The sequence below is a fragment of the Paroedura picta genome, chromosome 5, assembly GCF_049243985.1.
Source record: "Paroedura picta isolate Pp20150507F chromosome 5, Ppicta_v3.0, whole genome shotgun sequence".
NCBI classification, from domain to species: Eukaryota; Metazoa; Chordata; class Lepidosauria; order Squamata; family Gekkonidae; genus Paroedura; species Paroedura picta.
Genome location: NC_135373.1, coordinates 109,625,868 through 109,641,643, shown reverse-complemented (window position 1 = coordinate 109,641,643; position 15,776 = coordinate 109,625,868). Strand labels below are relative to the sequence as shown.

The window sequence follows — 15,776 nt, the reverse complement described above, 5'->3', positions numbered from 1 at the left end:
AATATTGGACATGGACATGACAGGAAACTGCACACATTTCTGGAAGGCGGCAAGTTTCACAACTGCTGGCTGCAATTTGTGTAAAATCTCCCAGTGGGGGCAGGCTTAGCAGTTTAGCACGTGCTTTGAAGCAGAAGTCCCCTTGCTAAATCCAAGAAAGTCTAGATATAGAGGTCCTGGTACCAGCACTTGGCTCTGTTTCAAAAAGTGGTCTGGACAGGGTGTATCAGGGCCAGAGCTGTGGACCAAAGAGGCACCTGATCAGTAGCACACAAGAAGTTGCCTTATGCTGGGAGACCCTTTGTCCATCAAATACAAGGGCCCACCCTCTAACAGCTGCATTGGCTACCAGTAGGATTGAGAGGCCTGGTTCTAACCTACAAGGTCTAACGTGGTCTGGACCTGGCATATCTGCTGGAATGCCTTTCCCAATATGCTCCTAAAAGAAGGTAATGGTCTTCAAATACTAACATGTTGATGGTCCCTGGCCTCAATCTGGTGGAATGAGTTGCCAGCCGAGACCTGGGCCCTGGAAAGAATCAGAGGTCCTCAAAATGGTGCCCATGGGACCCACCAGGCGTTTTTAGGAAGTGGATAGGTGGGCTCAGGGATGGCTTCTTTCCAGCAAAGCTTCTGAATGGCTACTGGAGACTTGATTGGCTGTACAGGGGGGTTTAAATGTTGCTTTGGCAGCAGCTGCCACCACTTTTGAAGAAAGTCACTGTGACTGAAGTAAAGCTGCGGCAGTCATTTTGTGTCCGGCTCTGTCTCCTGCGGCAGCCATTTTGTTGCTGCCGGGTCAGAATTCCAAAGGTGCACCCAAGCTCAAAAAGGTTGGAGACCTCGCAGTATCAACTAGGTATCTTCCTAGTGACAAAGGGGCCCTTATGTCAAAGTGGAATTTGGATCTGTATGTAAAATTAACTTTAGGATATGTTCTATTACTCAGCAGAGCAAATGTCATTATAATACTTGGAATCATAGTGCTGGAAGGGGCCATACAGGCCATCTAGTCCAACTTCCTGTTCAATGCAGGATCAGCTTAGAGCAGGGGTAGTCAAACTGCGGCTCTCCAGATGTCCATGGACTACAATTCCCAGGAGCCCTTGCCAGCAAATGCTGGCAGGGGGCTCCTGGGAATTGTAGTCCATGGACATCTGGAGGGCCGCAGTTTGACTACCCCTGGCTTAGAGCATCCATGGTATCTGTCCAGCTGATGCTTAAACACCACCTGTGAGGGGGAGCTCACCACCTCCTCGGGCAGCCTACTCTACTGCTAAACTACTTAGACTGTGAACATTTTTTTACTCAATATTTGTCCTACAGGTAGTTTAAACTCATCACTGCAGGTCCTATCCTCTGCCACAAACAGGAACCGCTCCCTGCCCACCTCCAAGTGACAACTTTCCAAATACTTAAAGACAGCAATCATGTCTTTCAACCTCCTCTTCTTCAGGCTGAACGTCCCTCAGCCACTCCTCATAGGGCTTGGTCCCCAGGCTTGTTGTCATTCAATGGACTTGTCATTCAACATTTAGTTTGATTTAAAGATATCTGGCTTTCATTTGGACGCACTGCACTGTACTTGACATAACCTGCCTTCCTGCCCAGAGGGGACCCAAAGTAGCATATGTCATTCTCCTGTCCTTCATTTTATCTCCACAACAACCCTGAGAAGTAAGTTAGGCTGAGATTGTGTGATAGGACCAAGGTCACCCAGCAAGCTTCCATGGCAATGAGGGTGGGGGAAAGAGATTAGAACCAGGAGCCTCCCAGATTAAGACTCTCACCTCTTCACGACACTAGATGTCATAAATCCAGATGAAGAAAGCCAGAAAAGAACAACCACACGCTCCTATGGTTCTGCTAATTCGTACAAAAGGTTATATTAATTATAGACACACACCAAAAAAACAAGGAAACGAAACAAAAATCCCCTACAGGAAGTGACATGATTGCAAAATTAGGAAATGCTACAAAAATAGAAAGGAAAACTGCTCAAGCCGAAGTCCAGGGAAGTAATCAGCTCATTCCTTTTCTTTCAAGTGGTCACTCAGGAAAATGATGTTATCTGGAAGGGGGAGGAAATAAAAGAGAGATGCGTCACACATTTGAATGCATTCATCAGCTTTAGAGACAGCCTAAGCTCACGACTGTCTCCTCTGACCACCAGGGTTTCAAGCACGGACGCTTTCCCAGCTCTGAAACTGGAGATGTCCAGGACTAAAACAAGAGGCAAAACAAGGGCTCCAGCACAGAGTGATGCTCAACTCTTCTGGCATAAAAGGCATCAAGACTCTGTGAAGACAGCATAAACATAACATCGAATGGCTGAACATCTCATATGACTCTCCCCCACCCCAGATCGGAGGGACCATCTCTGTCAATATGTTCCCCCAAGAACACTGCATTCCACAAATACCAACTTTTTGCTGATCCCTGGCCCCAGAGACATCCAGCTGACCTTTCCGGCCCTGGTGGAACGAGTTGCTGGTGGAGATTTGGGCCCCGATGGAGCTGTCAAAGATGTGCAGGGCCTGCAAAACAGCTCTCTTCCACCAGGCCTAGGGTTGAGGCCAGGCCAGCCTAGAAATACTGTGGCCCTCCCACCACTCCTCTCTGTGCTTTCCCCGCTATATGACACTTCCCCTCTACGGGGGGCTTGTTTCTATCATACTCACTGAATTAGCCAGTTAACTGGTGGCAGCTATGGAAACATTGTGCTTCATACTGTTTTTATAGTTGTAAATGCATACAAACGCATCACTTGGGGAGAACCGGCCTATGAATTGAACTATAAAATAAATATTAAGTCTCAATGACTAGGGACGGCTCTGGATGCCTTCACCTTTGAAGGTTGCGATCCTAAGCATACTGACCTAGAGAGGAAGGGCCATGGGATGCTGGCGAACTCAGCTTTCAGCGAACACAAGCTCTGGATTGCTCTGTAGAGATTTTGCAGTTAGATGTCTCAGCGTCTTGAATTTTGGTTAAAAGCACCTATGGGGGATTATCTGGCCCACTCCCCATTTCCTGGATCGAACTCCCTCCCCTCCCCAAGATCAGCCTCAAGAAGAAGAAGAGTTGGTTCTTATATGCCGCTTTTCCCTACCCAAAGGAGGCTCAAAGCGGCTTACAGTCGCCTTCCCTTTCCTCTCCCCACAACAGACACCCTGTGAGGGAGGTGAGGCTGAGAGAGCCCTGATATCACTGCCTGGTCAGAACAGTTTTATCAGTGCCGTGGCGAGCCCAAGGTCACCCAGCTGGCTGCATGTGGGGGAGTGCAGAATCGAACCTGGCATGCCAGATTAGTAGTCCGCATTCCTAACCACTATACCAAGCTGGCCAATAAGGCAAGACAGAGCCCTGAGCTAGAAGGCCCAGGCTAGCTTGATCTCAATAGACTGTGGAACAGGGTAGGCTCTGGATGAGGTCAGGATGGGAGCCCTCCAGGGTATACCAGGGTCACTATCTGCAGAGGCAGCCAATGGCAACAGACCTCTGAATATCTCTTGCCTCGAAAAACCTACAGGGGTCGCCAAACGTCAGCTGTGACTTGATGGCACTTTGCATTGCCAAGGCAATAGAAAGACGGGCATCCTGTCCACCCACTCGCCAGCGGTGTGCACCCAGCCTTAGGATGGAGGAGTTCTTCCAGCCTTAAATCAGAGGGGTTCTTCTGCTGGAGGAAGGCCTCAAACTCTGGGTTATGGGCCAGGGCCATTAACAGCTTGCAGTGTGTGTGTGTGTGGGGGGGTCTGCGGGGGTGGAATTTCCATCCAGGAAACAGTGCAGGGTATTAAACTCCGCCCCCTGACATAATCCTGATCCAACACTCCCCCCCCCCCAAAAAAACCCCTTGATATAAAATAAATATCAGAAACACCAGAAGATCTGGCCAGGGATTTCCTGCCTTTTATGCAGTCATACCCTACAGGTGACAACTACAATCAGTTTCTGCGTGTGTGTGTGTGTGTGTGTGTGTGTGAGCATTCCTTTGCATATAAGCCCAACAGGTCAACTAATTCAGGGGTAGTCAACCTGTGGTCCTCCAGATGTTCATGGACTACAATTCCCATGAGCCCCTGCCAGCATTTGCTGGCAGGGGCTCATGGGAATTGTAGTCCATGAACATCTGGAGGACCACAGGTTGACTACCCCTGAACTAATGTATCAAACTCTCTCTCTCTCATCTAAATCCAGGCTACTAATTCCTTCTGCCTCATTCCACCGTAATTTCCCATGACAGTTGCAGTGATGAGGGGTATGGTTTAGGGCTCTGAGGAGGTCCAGCAGGGTAAAATTGGAATAAATCCACACGTCTCTCTGCCGGACACTTGAGATTCGGCAAGAGCTTCAGCGTGCTGACCTCACTGGGCCTGGGCCCGCCTCACTCCTCACAGGCCTGAGCTGGTCTCCTCTTGCTAGGAACAATCAACAATCGTGCGAGGCTCATTCGGTCTGAGGTGCATGTCGGAGGCCGAGACTGCAAGGGGTGTGGAATGTGTCAAGAATGCGGGCGTCAAGGTCCCCATTCACTGGCACAGATGGCGTGTTCTCCCTCCCTCCCTCCCTCCCTCCCCTCCTCCCCAGAAGGCATTCAAAGCCTTCCTGTTGCCCGTCAGGAGCAGGCAGGAAGCCGAGAGGAGACCCGCCATCGGGGCAGCAGCCAGACAGACAAGTATTTCCGGCTAAATTCTTGAAGCTGAACTTTCAGACAAGGCCTGCTTTCATTCAGAGAGCCAACGTGGGCTGCCTGCCCTCTGCCAGAGGAGGCAAAGCACATATTAACAATACCAAGCTAGCTCAATTTCCTCGGCTGGTATTAGGAAGCCTGCGCTAAACGCCCTCCTGGCTTCAAGCTAGTTCTCGGCGCCCAACAGCGACACCTAGTGGTGAACAGCATGACACACCCACCCACATTCTATTGGTCTGTTTTCAAAAAGCAACAACCAGGCATGAAAAGAGGAAGGATAACACAGTTGGAATTATCTGGGCATCAGTAACGGTGTTCCCTGTGCAACAACCCCCTCCAGGTTTTGACACATGATGTTGATACCTGCAATGACTGTCGTGGCTTGCCGTCTCACGTTGTTTTTGTCTGTGTATTCCCCGTAGTCTATCTTCCCTTCCACAAAGATTCGAGCACTATAAGAAGCGAATGCAGACACCTCCGTTTATTTTTTCCATTTATACCCCGCTTTCTCCCCAGTAAGGATTCAAAGCAGCTTACAACATTCTTCCCTCCTTCATTTGGTCCTCCCAACAACCCACGAAACTATGTTTTCCTGTGAGAAAGAGCAGTCTAACAAAGTGCTGGAGACAGCTAAATTCCCTTCTCCCGGAGTGCCATGGCCTCAATCTAAATCATGCCAAGTGTGCCTTCGAAATAAGTGTCTCACACAGCCCACACACAGCACATCTGACTCTTAATCCATGGTGAAGACACAGATCCTCCACTGGACTTCGTAATGTGTGACTGGGCCTTAAAACAGCCTGAAGGGCTCTACACATAATTCCTCCAGCCAAAGTCCACTGAAATGCAGCATCGCCCTGTCCCTGAGCAAGGAGAGGAAAGTTCTGAACAGAGGACTAGTGGGCTCATAGCTACAACTCCAAATCTTCTATTTTTCCCCTTATCATACCACAAAATCATGATCTATTATCACTGGCACCAGTTTGGAGCTGAGACCCCACACAATTTCCCCAGTTCAATGACTGCCTATTCACTGCAGTCACTATTCTATAAAACTAAAAAAAAAAAAAATTCCCTACACTTTTTAATGAAAGTATTTAATATGGATTTCAACCCCCCAAACATGTCACAGGCATGAGACACTGGCTGTATATCGCTAGGCCTCAAAGCACTCATCCCGTAAAGGTCACACAGGAGTTCAACCATCCATAAGTTACTTCACCCAGCAATTGGACAAATCTACTTCCAGTAGCCGCTCACGGCAGATGCAAAATCCCCCTAATGTTGGCCTTCTTATGCCTTGTCATATAATGGAGGAAAGAACAGCCTAGATTTCAGTAGAGGCCACTCTGTCCAAGACCATACGAGAACGGGAATTAGTCTTTTGAGGAGTCTGTGTCTCCTGGAACACTGGATTCCTGCTCTTTTTTTTCTGCATATGGGCACGATCCAATTCTACTCACCCCTTCTTGACGTACTGATAAGCCACATCTCTCAAACCCGGCCTGAACACGGAGATCCTGTGCCACGTAGTTTTCTGGGTAACATCACCTGAGTCAAAGAAAGCACAAATGCCCAGAGCTGAAGTTACAGCTTCAAGTCATGAGCCTCCCTTGTTTCGGGAGGCAGACATCTATGCTGCACTCACACAACATGTTGCTGCATTAAAATGACATTTGCATGAAAACAGCGGACTGCCATGCTTGTGGGGTCATTTCTGCCTTCCTTCTTGTACAGTAAATACCAGTTAGAAATCATCTCTGGGTACTTTCAGCATGTGAAGGGTAAAGACTGTAAGATGAGCCCTGCGGGATCAGCGGTCCATCTAGTCTAGTTTCCTATTTCAAATGGTGGCCAACTAGAGAACCGTTCTGCAGGGCCAAACAGGGCGCAGGAACCAAAGCCCGCCTCTCATGTTGCCTTTTAGCACTGAAATGCAGAAGTTCACTGCTGCTGTGGAGGTTCCCATTACTCATTATGGCTCTACTGAACCCCCTTTGAAAGCAGCGCATGGCTTTCATGACCTCCACTAGCAGGGAATTTAATTACTTATTGAATAAAGACCAATTTCCTTTGCCTTTCCTGAACCTATTGTTCATCAGCTCCATTGGGTGCTCCCTAGCCCCTAGGATTTTGGGTCAGAGAGAGAAAACACTCTGTACTCTTTCTCCACTTCACGTATAATATCATAAATCTCGATTATGTCCCCCCACCTCGTCCATCTTTAGGAAAAAAAGTCTCTTTAGCCCTTCCCCATAGGGTTAAGAGGAATTAACATTGCCTCCACAAGCTGAGATTCTAAAACAGGGCTTTATCTGGGCTTACGCTTCCAGTTTATTTATTTATTATTTAAATGTATTGCCTGCCTCTCCTCGAAGGCTTGAGGAATCAGCACTGGTATGTCACCGGTACATAAAACAGGAAAAACCATACTGGATCAGGCCAATGACCTGTCCAGTTGAACACTGTGTTTCACACAGTGGCTAAAACCTAGCTGCCATCAGGAGGTCCACTAGAGGGGCCAGACCTCCAGAAGCCCTCCCACTGTTACACCTCAAGCACCAAGAATACAGAGTATCACAGGCCCAGTCATAGTGTTCCATCTATACCTTGTGGCTAATAGCTGCTGATGGACCCGAGTCATACGTTTATGATGGATCTCTGTTCCATGTTTATCCATTGGCCAGCATTAAACTTCTAGCTGGGGAAGGGGAAGGCATATAGCCTGCATGTGCTAGTCTGGGTGCTGGTGCTGACCTTTAAGGCCCTAAATGTTCTTAAGGTGCCTTTGGATTCATGCCTAGCTGTCCAACTGCAAATGAACAGGGCTACTCTCTGAAGCAAAGAACAACAGCCAGTTACAACGATATAGGCTAGATATCAGGGGAAATATTTTCACAGTCAGAGTAGTTCAGCAGTGGAATAGGCTGCCTAAGGAGGTGGTGAGCTCCCCCTCACTGGCAGTCTTCAAGCAAAGGTTGGATACACACTTTTCTTGGATGCTTTAGGATGCTTAGGGCTGATCCTGCGTTGAGCAGGGGGTTGGACTAGATGGCCTGTATGGTCCCTTCCAACTCTATGATTCTATGATTCTATGCAAATCCAGCACACAAAATCTGCTCAAGACCACAGAGTAGTTAAATTGGCCTCAACCTGAGCCACTGCTTTGTGAGGCCTGGTACCAGCCAAGAGGAATGATCTAAGCAAGATCAAGGCCCTGCAGGGCTTAAAACAGTTCTGCAGGGCCTGTAAAACAGAGCTATTCCACCGGGCCTACGGTTGAGGCCTACAGAAGACCATTGACTACTGGCCACCCTACAAACAAACAAAGATAGGAATATGAGGAAGATGCCACTTAGGGACAACCACGCAGCATTTTACTCCCCTGCCCCACTGGTACAAAAAATGAATTTGACAAACTTCTAAAATCCGACCGCTAACTTTTTTTTATGTTAGATTCTTCATCATTTTAATGTGAAAATATTTTAACTTTGTTCATTATGAATGCTGTAAGCTGCTCTGAGACCTTGGGGAAGGGTGGCAATTAACTGGATGAATAAATCAATAAATAACACGTAGGGTTTAACATGGCCTATGAGCACAGCCCTCCTGGATCAACAGCATGGCAGATAGCACAGAAGAGACTTAGTTCCTGGTTAGAAATCCAGACCTTCTGTTGCCTCTGATGAACAAGTGAACAGAAGACGGTGGGTGGGAGGGGACCAGACGCTAGTAGAAGGGCAGCAAAGGAAAGGCAAAGAATCTTGAGCTAGGGCCTCAACAGCTGTTCCAAGCACGGGCAGCACCCCAAGAGAAAGGGACCAGAGATGCCACGGAGCAAACAGCAAGAAAATATGTGGGGAAGAAGAGGAAAGAGACAGTCCAAGGACTGTGAGATGCAAGACTAGCAACACTACAGAGACTACCAAGATGGTCAGGGAGTGTCAAAGCTCCTTTTTTTTTTTAGCAAGATTTTTATTTTATTTTCCAAGATTAAAGATGATACAATACAAGTAATCTACATTATTAATACAGAAAAAGGAAGGTTATGCTCTTCATTTGATACACTTGATTCCCCGTTTCAATCCCCTTTTAAATTATTTTCTTAAATAATTCAGATAAGGGCCCCATTGTTCTTGAAAGGCCTCAAAGCTCCCTTCATCAGGTCTCTGACAAAGGAAGCCTGGACTCCTGAAAGCTCATACCCTGAATATCTTGATGGTCTCTTAAGGTGCCTTTGGATTCATGCCTAGCTGTCCAACTGCAAATAAACAGGGCTTCTCTCTGAAGCAAAGAACAGCAGCCAGTTAAGACTTCAGTAGGACTGGGGGGCACGTTCCCAATTTAATTGTCAGGCCGAAGCGGGCCTCAACAGGTTGTGTATTACCCCCGCCCCACTTCCCAAGGCGCCCCACCACTCACTTTCTTGGAGTACTTCCCTCTCTCCCGATCGCCACATCTCATTGGTAGCAAGGCTGAAAATCGTGACGGGGTTTTTCCCTTCCACTTGCCTCATGACGGGATCCTGTCCGACGCGGCCGAGCAGCTGGATGCGGTTCAGGGCTAAAGACAGGGCAAAGAAACGGGGAAGGCAGTCAAGATGGCTGACAGGGAAACTGGCTGGGCCAGATTGACCAGGAATTAACGGACTAGAAGAATAATCCAGTTTATCCACAGAAAAGACAGCTTTTGCATGCAAGAACTTTCAGGGATCGGAACCACTCATGGTTAAATTAATATCAGATTCGGAAAGGATATGGTATGGAGGCATCCATGGCAAACCACTCCCGTTGCTCTCCTGCTCTGAAAACTCAATGAAGTGGCCATAAACCTCCCACCACTATCAAGGATTATTCTTAGATTCAAATGAGTAGCCGTGTTGGTCTGAAGTAGCACAATAAAATCCGAGTCCAGTAGCACCTTTAAGACCAACAAAGATTTATTCAAGACGTGAGCTTTCGAGTGCAAGCACTCTTTGTCAGACTATGAACTGGCCATCATGACAGTGGGAATATATAAGCAAAAGTTAATCCTGTTACATTAGTAAACTGTGTCACAGAATCTAAATACAGCCACATGATAATTCTTTGCTAAACCAGCCAATCAGACCCCTCGAATTCAGTTGTATAACGCAGAGATAAAGGGAATGACGTAAACTGCTTTAAGGCTCCACAGGGAAGAAAAGTAGAGTATAAGTAAATTAGTCAAGAAATTCACAGCCTCTAAGTCCCTGAAGGAGTCATGATAGCTTGGTGAAACCCTCATGGATAGAAACTGTGTAACTGTTTTAACTGCTTCGCTATTATGTATTTTTCATGTTTGTTTTTAGCACTTCTTATTGTTCGCCTCCACAGGGACTCTAAATTGGTAGGAAAGCCACCAAGAAAATGCTTTTAATACATAATATAAAGGAGAAATTGTATGTACCTGAATATCAGATACTGGGGAGGGCAGGATAATTCAAGCCCTGCTGGGGAGGATCCAAAGTCACCTCACTAGGTGCTGGTCAGAACAGAGCATTTGAACAAAGAGATCATTGTCTGATCCCAAGTTTGTAATGTTATGTTCTAACCAGCATAGTTAAGCAGGTCTCTGGTTGGCAGATGTCTCTAGTAAGAATCCACACTGCTCCAGTGGGTGAAAGTGTTCCCCCCACTCATGAATGTTGCCTCTTTTAAGGCAACACAAATGTCCAAAATCTTATTTAGTTACTACTACTGCTACTGCTACTACTACTACTACTCCTTCTTCTCCTCCTCATCAACATCATCTGAATTTATTGCCTGCCACTCTCAGCAAAGCTGGCTCGTGGCGGGTTAAATAAATAAATAAATACAATCCCCTAAAAAAAACCCTAAAACACCGTCGTTATTAAAATACAATCTGGCAAAAGAAGACGATGGCAACGAGCCCCCCATTTGGGGGACCAGGGGGAGATAGCTGGCTACCACAGGTAGTACCTTCCCCTCCTTACGCCTCCTTCATTTATGTCCCACTCACTGGGGACCCAAGGTGGCTTTTCCCTCCTTCTCTCCCAAAGACTTCCCAGGGGGGAGGTTAGGCAGACAGTGGGAGCAACAGGCCCACGTTCGAACTTGCATGGCAGAGCAAAGATTCAAGACTTGCTCCCCCAGATCCTAGCCTGACGATCCAGCCACGACAACCACACTGGTTCCGGGTTTCTTTTGGGGTGGATGGGGTGGGAAAAGTCTACTTTCTAAGAGTTAAAAGGCTGGAATGATAACTTAGGTTAGAGCTGAACTAGTCGCAGCAAGTGCTCCCAGAGAGGTCGGAAGGCTTGAATTATTTCTGCAGTCAATTCCTCCTTGCTGACTCCTGCTGTGTGGAGAGCCAGCAGGGTGTTGTGGTTAAGAGCAGCAGCCTCTAATCTGGAAAACTGGGTTTTATGCCCCAGTCCCCCACATGCAGCCAGCTGGGTGACCTTGGGCTAATCCCAGTTCTCTCAGAGCTCCCTCAGCATTACCTGTCTCACAGGATGTCTGAGGTCGTTAAAATGAGTACCCAGCTTGCTGGGGGGGGGGGTAAACGGTAATGACTGAGGAAGACACTGGCAAACCACCCCGTATTGAGTCTGCCATGAAAATGCTAGAGGGCGTCCCCCCAAGGATCAGACATGAAGAAGAAGAAGAGTTGGTTCTTATATGCCGCTTTTCCCTACCTGAAGGAGGCTCAAAGCGGCTTACAGTCGCCTTCCCATCCTCTCCCCACAACAGACACCCTGTGGGGTAGGTGAGGCTGAGAGAGCCCTGATATCAACTGCTCGGTCAGGACAGCTTTATCAGTGCCCAGGCGAGCCCAAGGTCACCCAGCTGGCTGCATGTGAGGGAGCGCAGAATCGAACCCGGCATGCCAGATTAGAAGTCCGCACTCCTAACCACTACACCAAACTGACTTGGTGCTTGCACAGGGGATACCTTTTACCTGGGTTAGGTCACTATATTACCAAACAAGTACTATCTGATGCTGTATGTTTCTAATCTCATTCTCACTGTGTTATATTTATTTATTCAAGTTATACACTGCTCCTCACTATGATGTCTTGAGTCAATAGGCAGCAAAGCAACTTAGAAGCATGAGCAACTGCAACCATTGAGAAGGAGGCGGCCATGAGTTTGGGGCAGTGGGGCTATCTAGTTTTACGTAAGGAACACCTCCACACCCCATGGATTGTGCCGGCTTACATTATGTCAGCTGCTTTGAGTCCCACTGAGGAAGGGAAACTACAAATAACATTAAAAATTTAACTTTATATGGGGAAATCCCAGCTGTCCACACTGCCCCCCTCACCAAGGCCAAAAGGCCCATAGAAAGCAGCCATTCTCTTCAAGTCAAGGTACTTACACCTTTCGAGGACTACAGACATCGCAAGCTCAGACTCGTGTCTTACAAGCTGATGAAACACCTAGACGAAGTAAACAAAAGGCAAACACGATTTATTTAGAAAATGTATACAGACAAAGGCTTCATATCTTTAAACAGCTACACACAATATATAAATTGAAAGGTGAAGCATTTGATAGAACAATCTTCACCTGTTAACTGCTGTCATCAGAAGGGACAGCCTATGCCTGTCAGGAAAAAAAGCTGTTTTTTGTACCCCGCTTTTCACTACCTGAAGGAGTCCTAAAGTGACTTGCAAACACCTTTGCCTTCCTCTCCCCACAACAGACACCCTGCGCAGTAGGTGGGGCTGAGAGAGCTCTGAGAGAACTGCTCTGAGAGAACAGCTCTGTGAGAACTGTGACTGGCCCAAGGTCATCCATCTGGCTGAATGTGGAAGAGTGAGGAATCAAACCCAGCTCTCCAGATTAGAGGCCACCATGCTTAACCACTACACCGCGCTGGCTTTAAGGGGGTAGAACAGGTGGCCACCATAACTTTGCAACACAGACAACCCATAATACTGAAAAGTCACCTCCAATTTTAAGCAAGTCCTTTCAACTTGCATGAGCTCTGCTCTTTGTTTCCTCTCTCTTTCTCCTGTTTTTCTTCTCTGTCAGCCCCATGGCCTTAACAAAGACTTTAAATAATAGACTACTAAGTATCTCCCCGCTGACCACCCAGAAGGAAAGCCCCTAGCCAAAGCATGAGGTCCAAGCAAATTTCAGTCCTCTTGACACCGCTAAACATCATTTCAAGATCACTCAAAAACTGTAGCTCAAGCAAACGGATTTGTTACCTGCTGCAGCGGCCTCCTTAGCATTCCTGCCATTGTTTTTAGTCTCATAGAAGACATTCTGATAGTTGCTCTGGAAAAGAAAACAGCAATTCAGCACCCTATTTCCAGTTCTCAAGCGGTTTATGTATTTGGTTCTGGAGTCAGCAAACTATTATCACACGTCCTTTTAGGATAATGGACATCAGCTTCTGGGAAAGACCCCTCTGCTGATCACTTGCAGGGTTCAACTCCTAACAAAGCCATCCAGTTTTGCTCCTTGAGAACAGCCCCACACAAACCCCACTGCTAGCACCACTGCTTGCGTACACAAGAGAAACAGGAGACAAAATCAGAAACCTCAGAGAGGCCTTTGCTTTCAAACAGGTTCAGCCAACCCCCTCCCCAAAGCTTCCCCTTGCCTCACTGATCATCCCCCCCACAAACAAACCCCCAAATCAGTGCTCCACACACATTTGTGCTCTGGAATACCCCTGCCCTTTGGATGCCTTAATACCAGCTCCTTGTTTTCCCTGTCAGGTGACCTTGGGTCACATGCTTTCAGCACCCATGAAATTAAGAACTTTCATTAAGACTACCTATGAAATTTCAGCACCCGAGATGTTAAGAGCAAGCCTCAAATCTTGGAAGAGTTGAAGACTACTGCTTTAGGGCACCACATTTATTTCATTTATTGGGGGAATTTGTAGGTATTTTAGGTGCCCTGTGGCACCTGGGCCCACACACTAACCATTATTATATCACCATGGCTTCTACTGCAGGAACAGATGTCGTTGATTGGGCTAGATTCATAAGGGTGGCCAAACTGTGGCTCTGCAGATGTTCATGAGTACCGTGAGCCCCTGCAAGTGCTGGCAGGGGCTCATGGTCCATGGAAATCTGGAGAGCCACAGTTTGGCCACCCCTGGACTAAAAGAAAGCCACAGGCACAGAATCACATCTTTCACAGCCCAGTGAGGATGTGACCCACGATCTCCCAGAACATAATATATCACTCTAACCACTACACCACACTCCCTCCACTCAAAGGCTCACTCAGTTCACCTCTGAACCCATTTCAGATGCTCCTGGTGCAGCCGAGACTCACTGAGGTGATCAGCAGGGGGCAATCCCTCCAGAACAGGGGAAGTCGAACTGGGGCCCTCCAGATGTCAGTGGACTACAATTCCCATGAGCGCCTGCCAGCGTTGTGGCAGGGGCTCATGGGAATTGTAGTCCACGGACATCTGAAGGGCCCCAGTTCGACTACCCCTGCTCAAGAGTGAAGAACTAAACCCTGCAAACTGAACCCTGCAATCACTCACCCGACTTTCACTTTCGTTTCTGGTGTAAACACAGAAGAGCAACTGGGGCGGAGTGGAGGAAAGCATTATAAAAGGGAACCATAGAGTGGAGGGAGGGATTGTCAGGAGCAGATCGGGGTCACCGAATGATCCCATCAGGAATCAAGAGGTGCCCTGGGGCAGGGGTAGTCAACCTGTGGTCTTCCAGATGTCCATGGACTACAATTCCCATGAGCCCCTACCAGCAAATGCTGGCAGGGGCTCATGGGAATTGTAGTCCATGGACAGCTGGAGGATCACAGGTTGACTACCCCTGCGCTGGATCACTGCACGCCTGCAGGAAATCGAGCGGTCGCAGCGAATCGTAGGAATGGAGACGTCTGACTGAGCAGCGCGTGGGGCCCGGGCCGCGTGTACTAAGAAGGCAAGCGCCTGCACGGCCCGCGGACTGCAGGAAGCGCGGGAAGGGCGCATCGCAGTCGGCCAGGTGGTGCCGAGCGCGCACGGAGCGGAAGCCCCCGATCCCCGGCGGCAAAGCAAGGGCGGCGAATCCCTCGGGCGCAATCGGAGATCCCGGGGCGCGTTTGCAGCGAGAAACCCCCGCCAGGCACAGAGATCCAGGCCGCCCTCGCCTCTGTCCCCTGCCCTCGTGCGCGCTTACCTGGGAGCCGGCTCGGACCGTGCACGCGCTCCCTCTCTCCCTCCCCCGCGTGTCTCCTCGCCCGATCGCCGACCCCTGCCGCGCGTGGCCGATCAGGAACCATAGAGACCGGGCGGGGAGAGGGGCAGGGAGAGGGCGAGACACAAAGCCGGGCAGCCTCACTTCCTTTTCCAGCTCCTCCCGCCCCCGGCGCTGCAGCCGCCCCAGAGGGACTGCGTGGGGAGCCCTGCCCCTCCACTCCGGCGGCGCCCTTCTCGCTCCCGCTTGCAGCTGCCCGTCGGATGGCTGCTCAGGAGTTCTCCGTCGGCAGCGGAGACAAGCGCCTGCGGGGCCGCCCGGCACGCTTTGGAAAGGGAAGCTCGCTAGAGGCCTCTCGCTGAGCACCTTTTCCCAGCCGAGGAGCACCGACTGCGCTGAGCCGCCGCGGTGAAATCCGAGCCGCGCTACAGGGGCTGCAGGGTTCCATTGGCGCCCAGGGAGAGGACGAGCTGCCTGTCACTTGGCCCGGCGGGAAAAGCGGGCGGAATTTCCGCCCGCAGTTGAAGCAGCGCTGGGGTCCATGCTGGGTGCCCAGGCAGAATGTTCCGCCGGAAACACCTTTCCTCCGGAGTGGTTCCGCGACGGACCAGAAAAAGGGATGTCAGGCGGAGAAGCGGCTTGGCCTTGGCAAGGAACGGTCTGAGGAGCGTGATCAGCCGCTGCAGTCATCCACGGAAGGCTTTTCCCCACAATCCGGCTTGCAACCTATGAAAACTGATGGATGTTCTTTGCTTTCACCCATGCCCATGGGGCGTGGCGGTTGAGAGCAGCAGCCTCTGACCTGGAGAACCGGGTTTGGTTCCCTGCTCCCCCCCCCCCCCCCCATGCAGCCAGCTGGGTAACCTTAAGGCAGTCAGTTCTTTCAGAGCTAGTTCAGACGCATCTACCTCATACGGTGTC

At 49.2% G+C, this 15,776-nt stretch overlaps 1 protein-coding gene across 3 annotated transcripts; it reads right to left on the bottom strand.

Annotated features, from left to right (window-relative positions):
* Positions 1 to 1,861: 1,861 nt before the first annotated feature.
* SSBP1 (single stranded DNA binding protein 1) lies at positions 1,862 to 15,372 on the bottom strand. 3 transcript variants are annotated; one of them, XM_077339889.1, is made up of 8 exons: positions 14,838 to 15,071; positions 12,897 to 12,966; positions 12,059 to 12,119; positions 9,119 to 9,259; positions 6,160 to 6,247; positions 5,060 to 5,148; positions 2,880 to 2,945; positions 1,862 to 2,071 (listed from the first exon to the last, which is right to left on the bottom strand). In XM_077339889.1, the coding sequence occupies exons 2-7, from the start codon at positions 12,951 to 12,953 to the stop codon at positions 2,920 to 2,922; spliced, it is 462 nt and encodes a 153-aa protein (XP_077196004.1). In that variant the 5' UTR covers positions 12,954 to 12,966; positions 14,838 to 15,071; the 3' UTR covers positions 1,862 to 2,071; positions 2,880 to 2,919. The 3 variants fall into 3 exon arrangements, with proteins under 3 accessions (XP_077196004.1, XP_077196003.1, XP_077196002.1); XM_077339888.1 differs by lacking the exons at positions 2,880 to 2,945; positions 14,838 to 15,071 and adding an exon at positions 15,222 to 15,372; XM_077339887.1 differs by lacking the exon at positions 2,880 to 2,945.
* Positions 15,373 to 15,776: the final 404 nt, after the last annotated feature.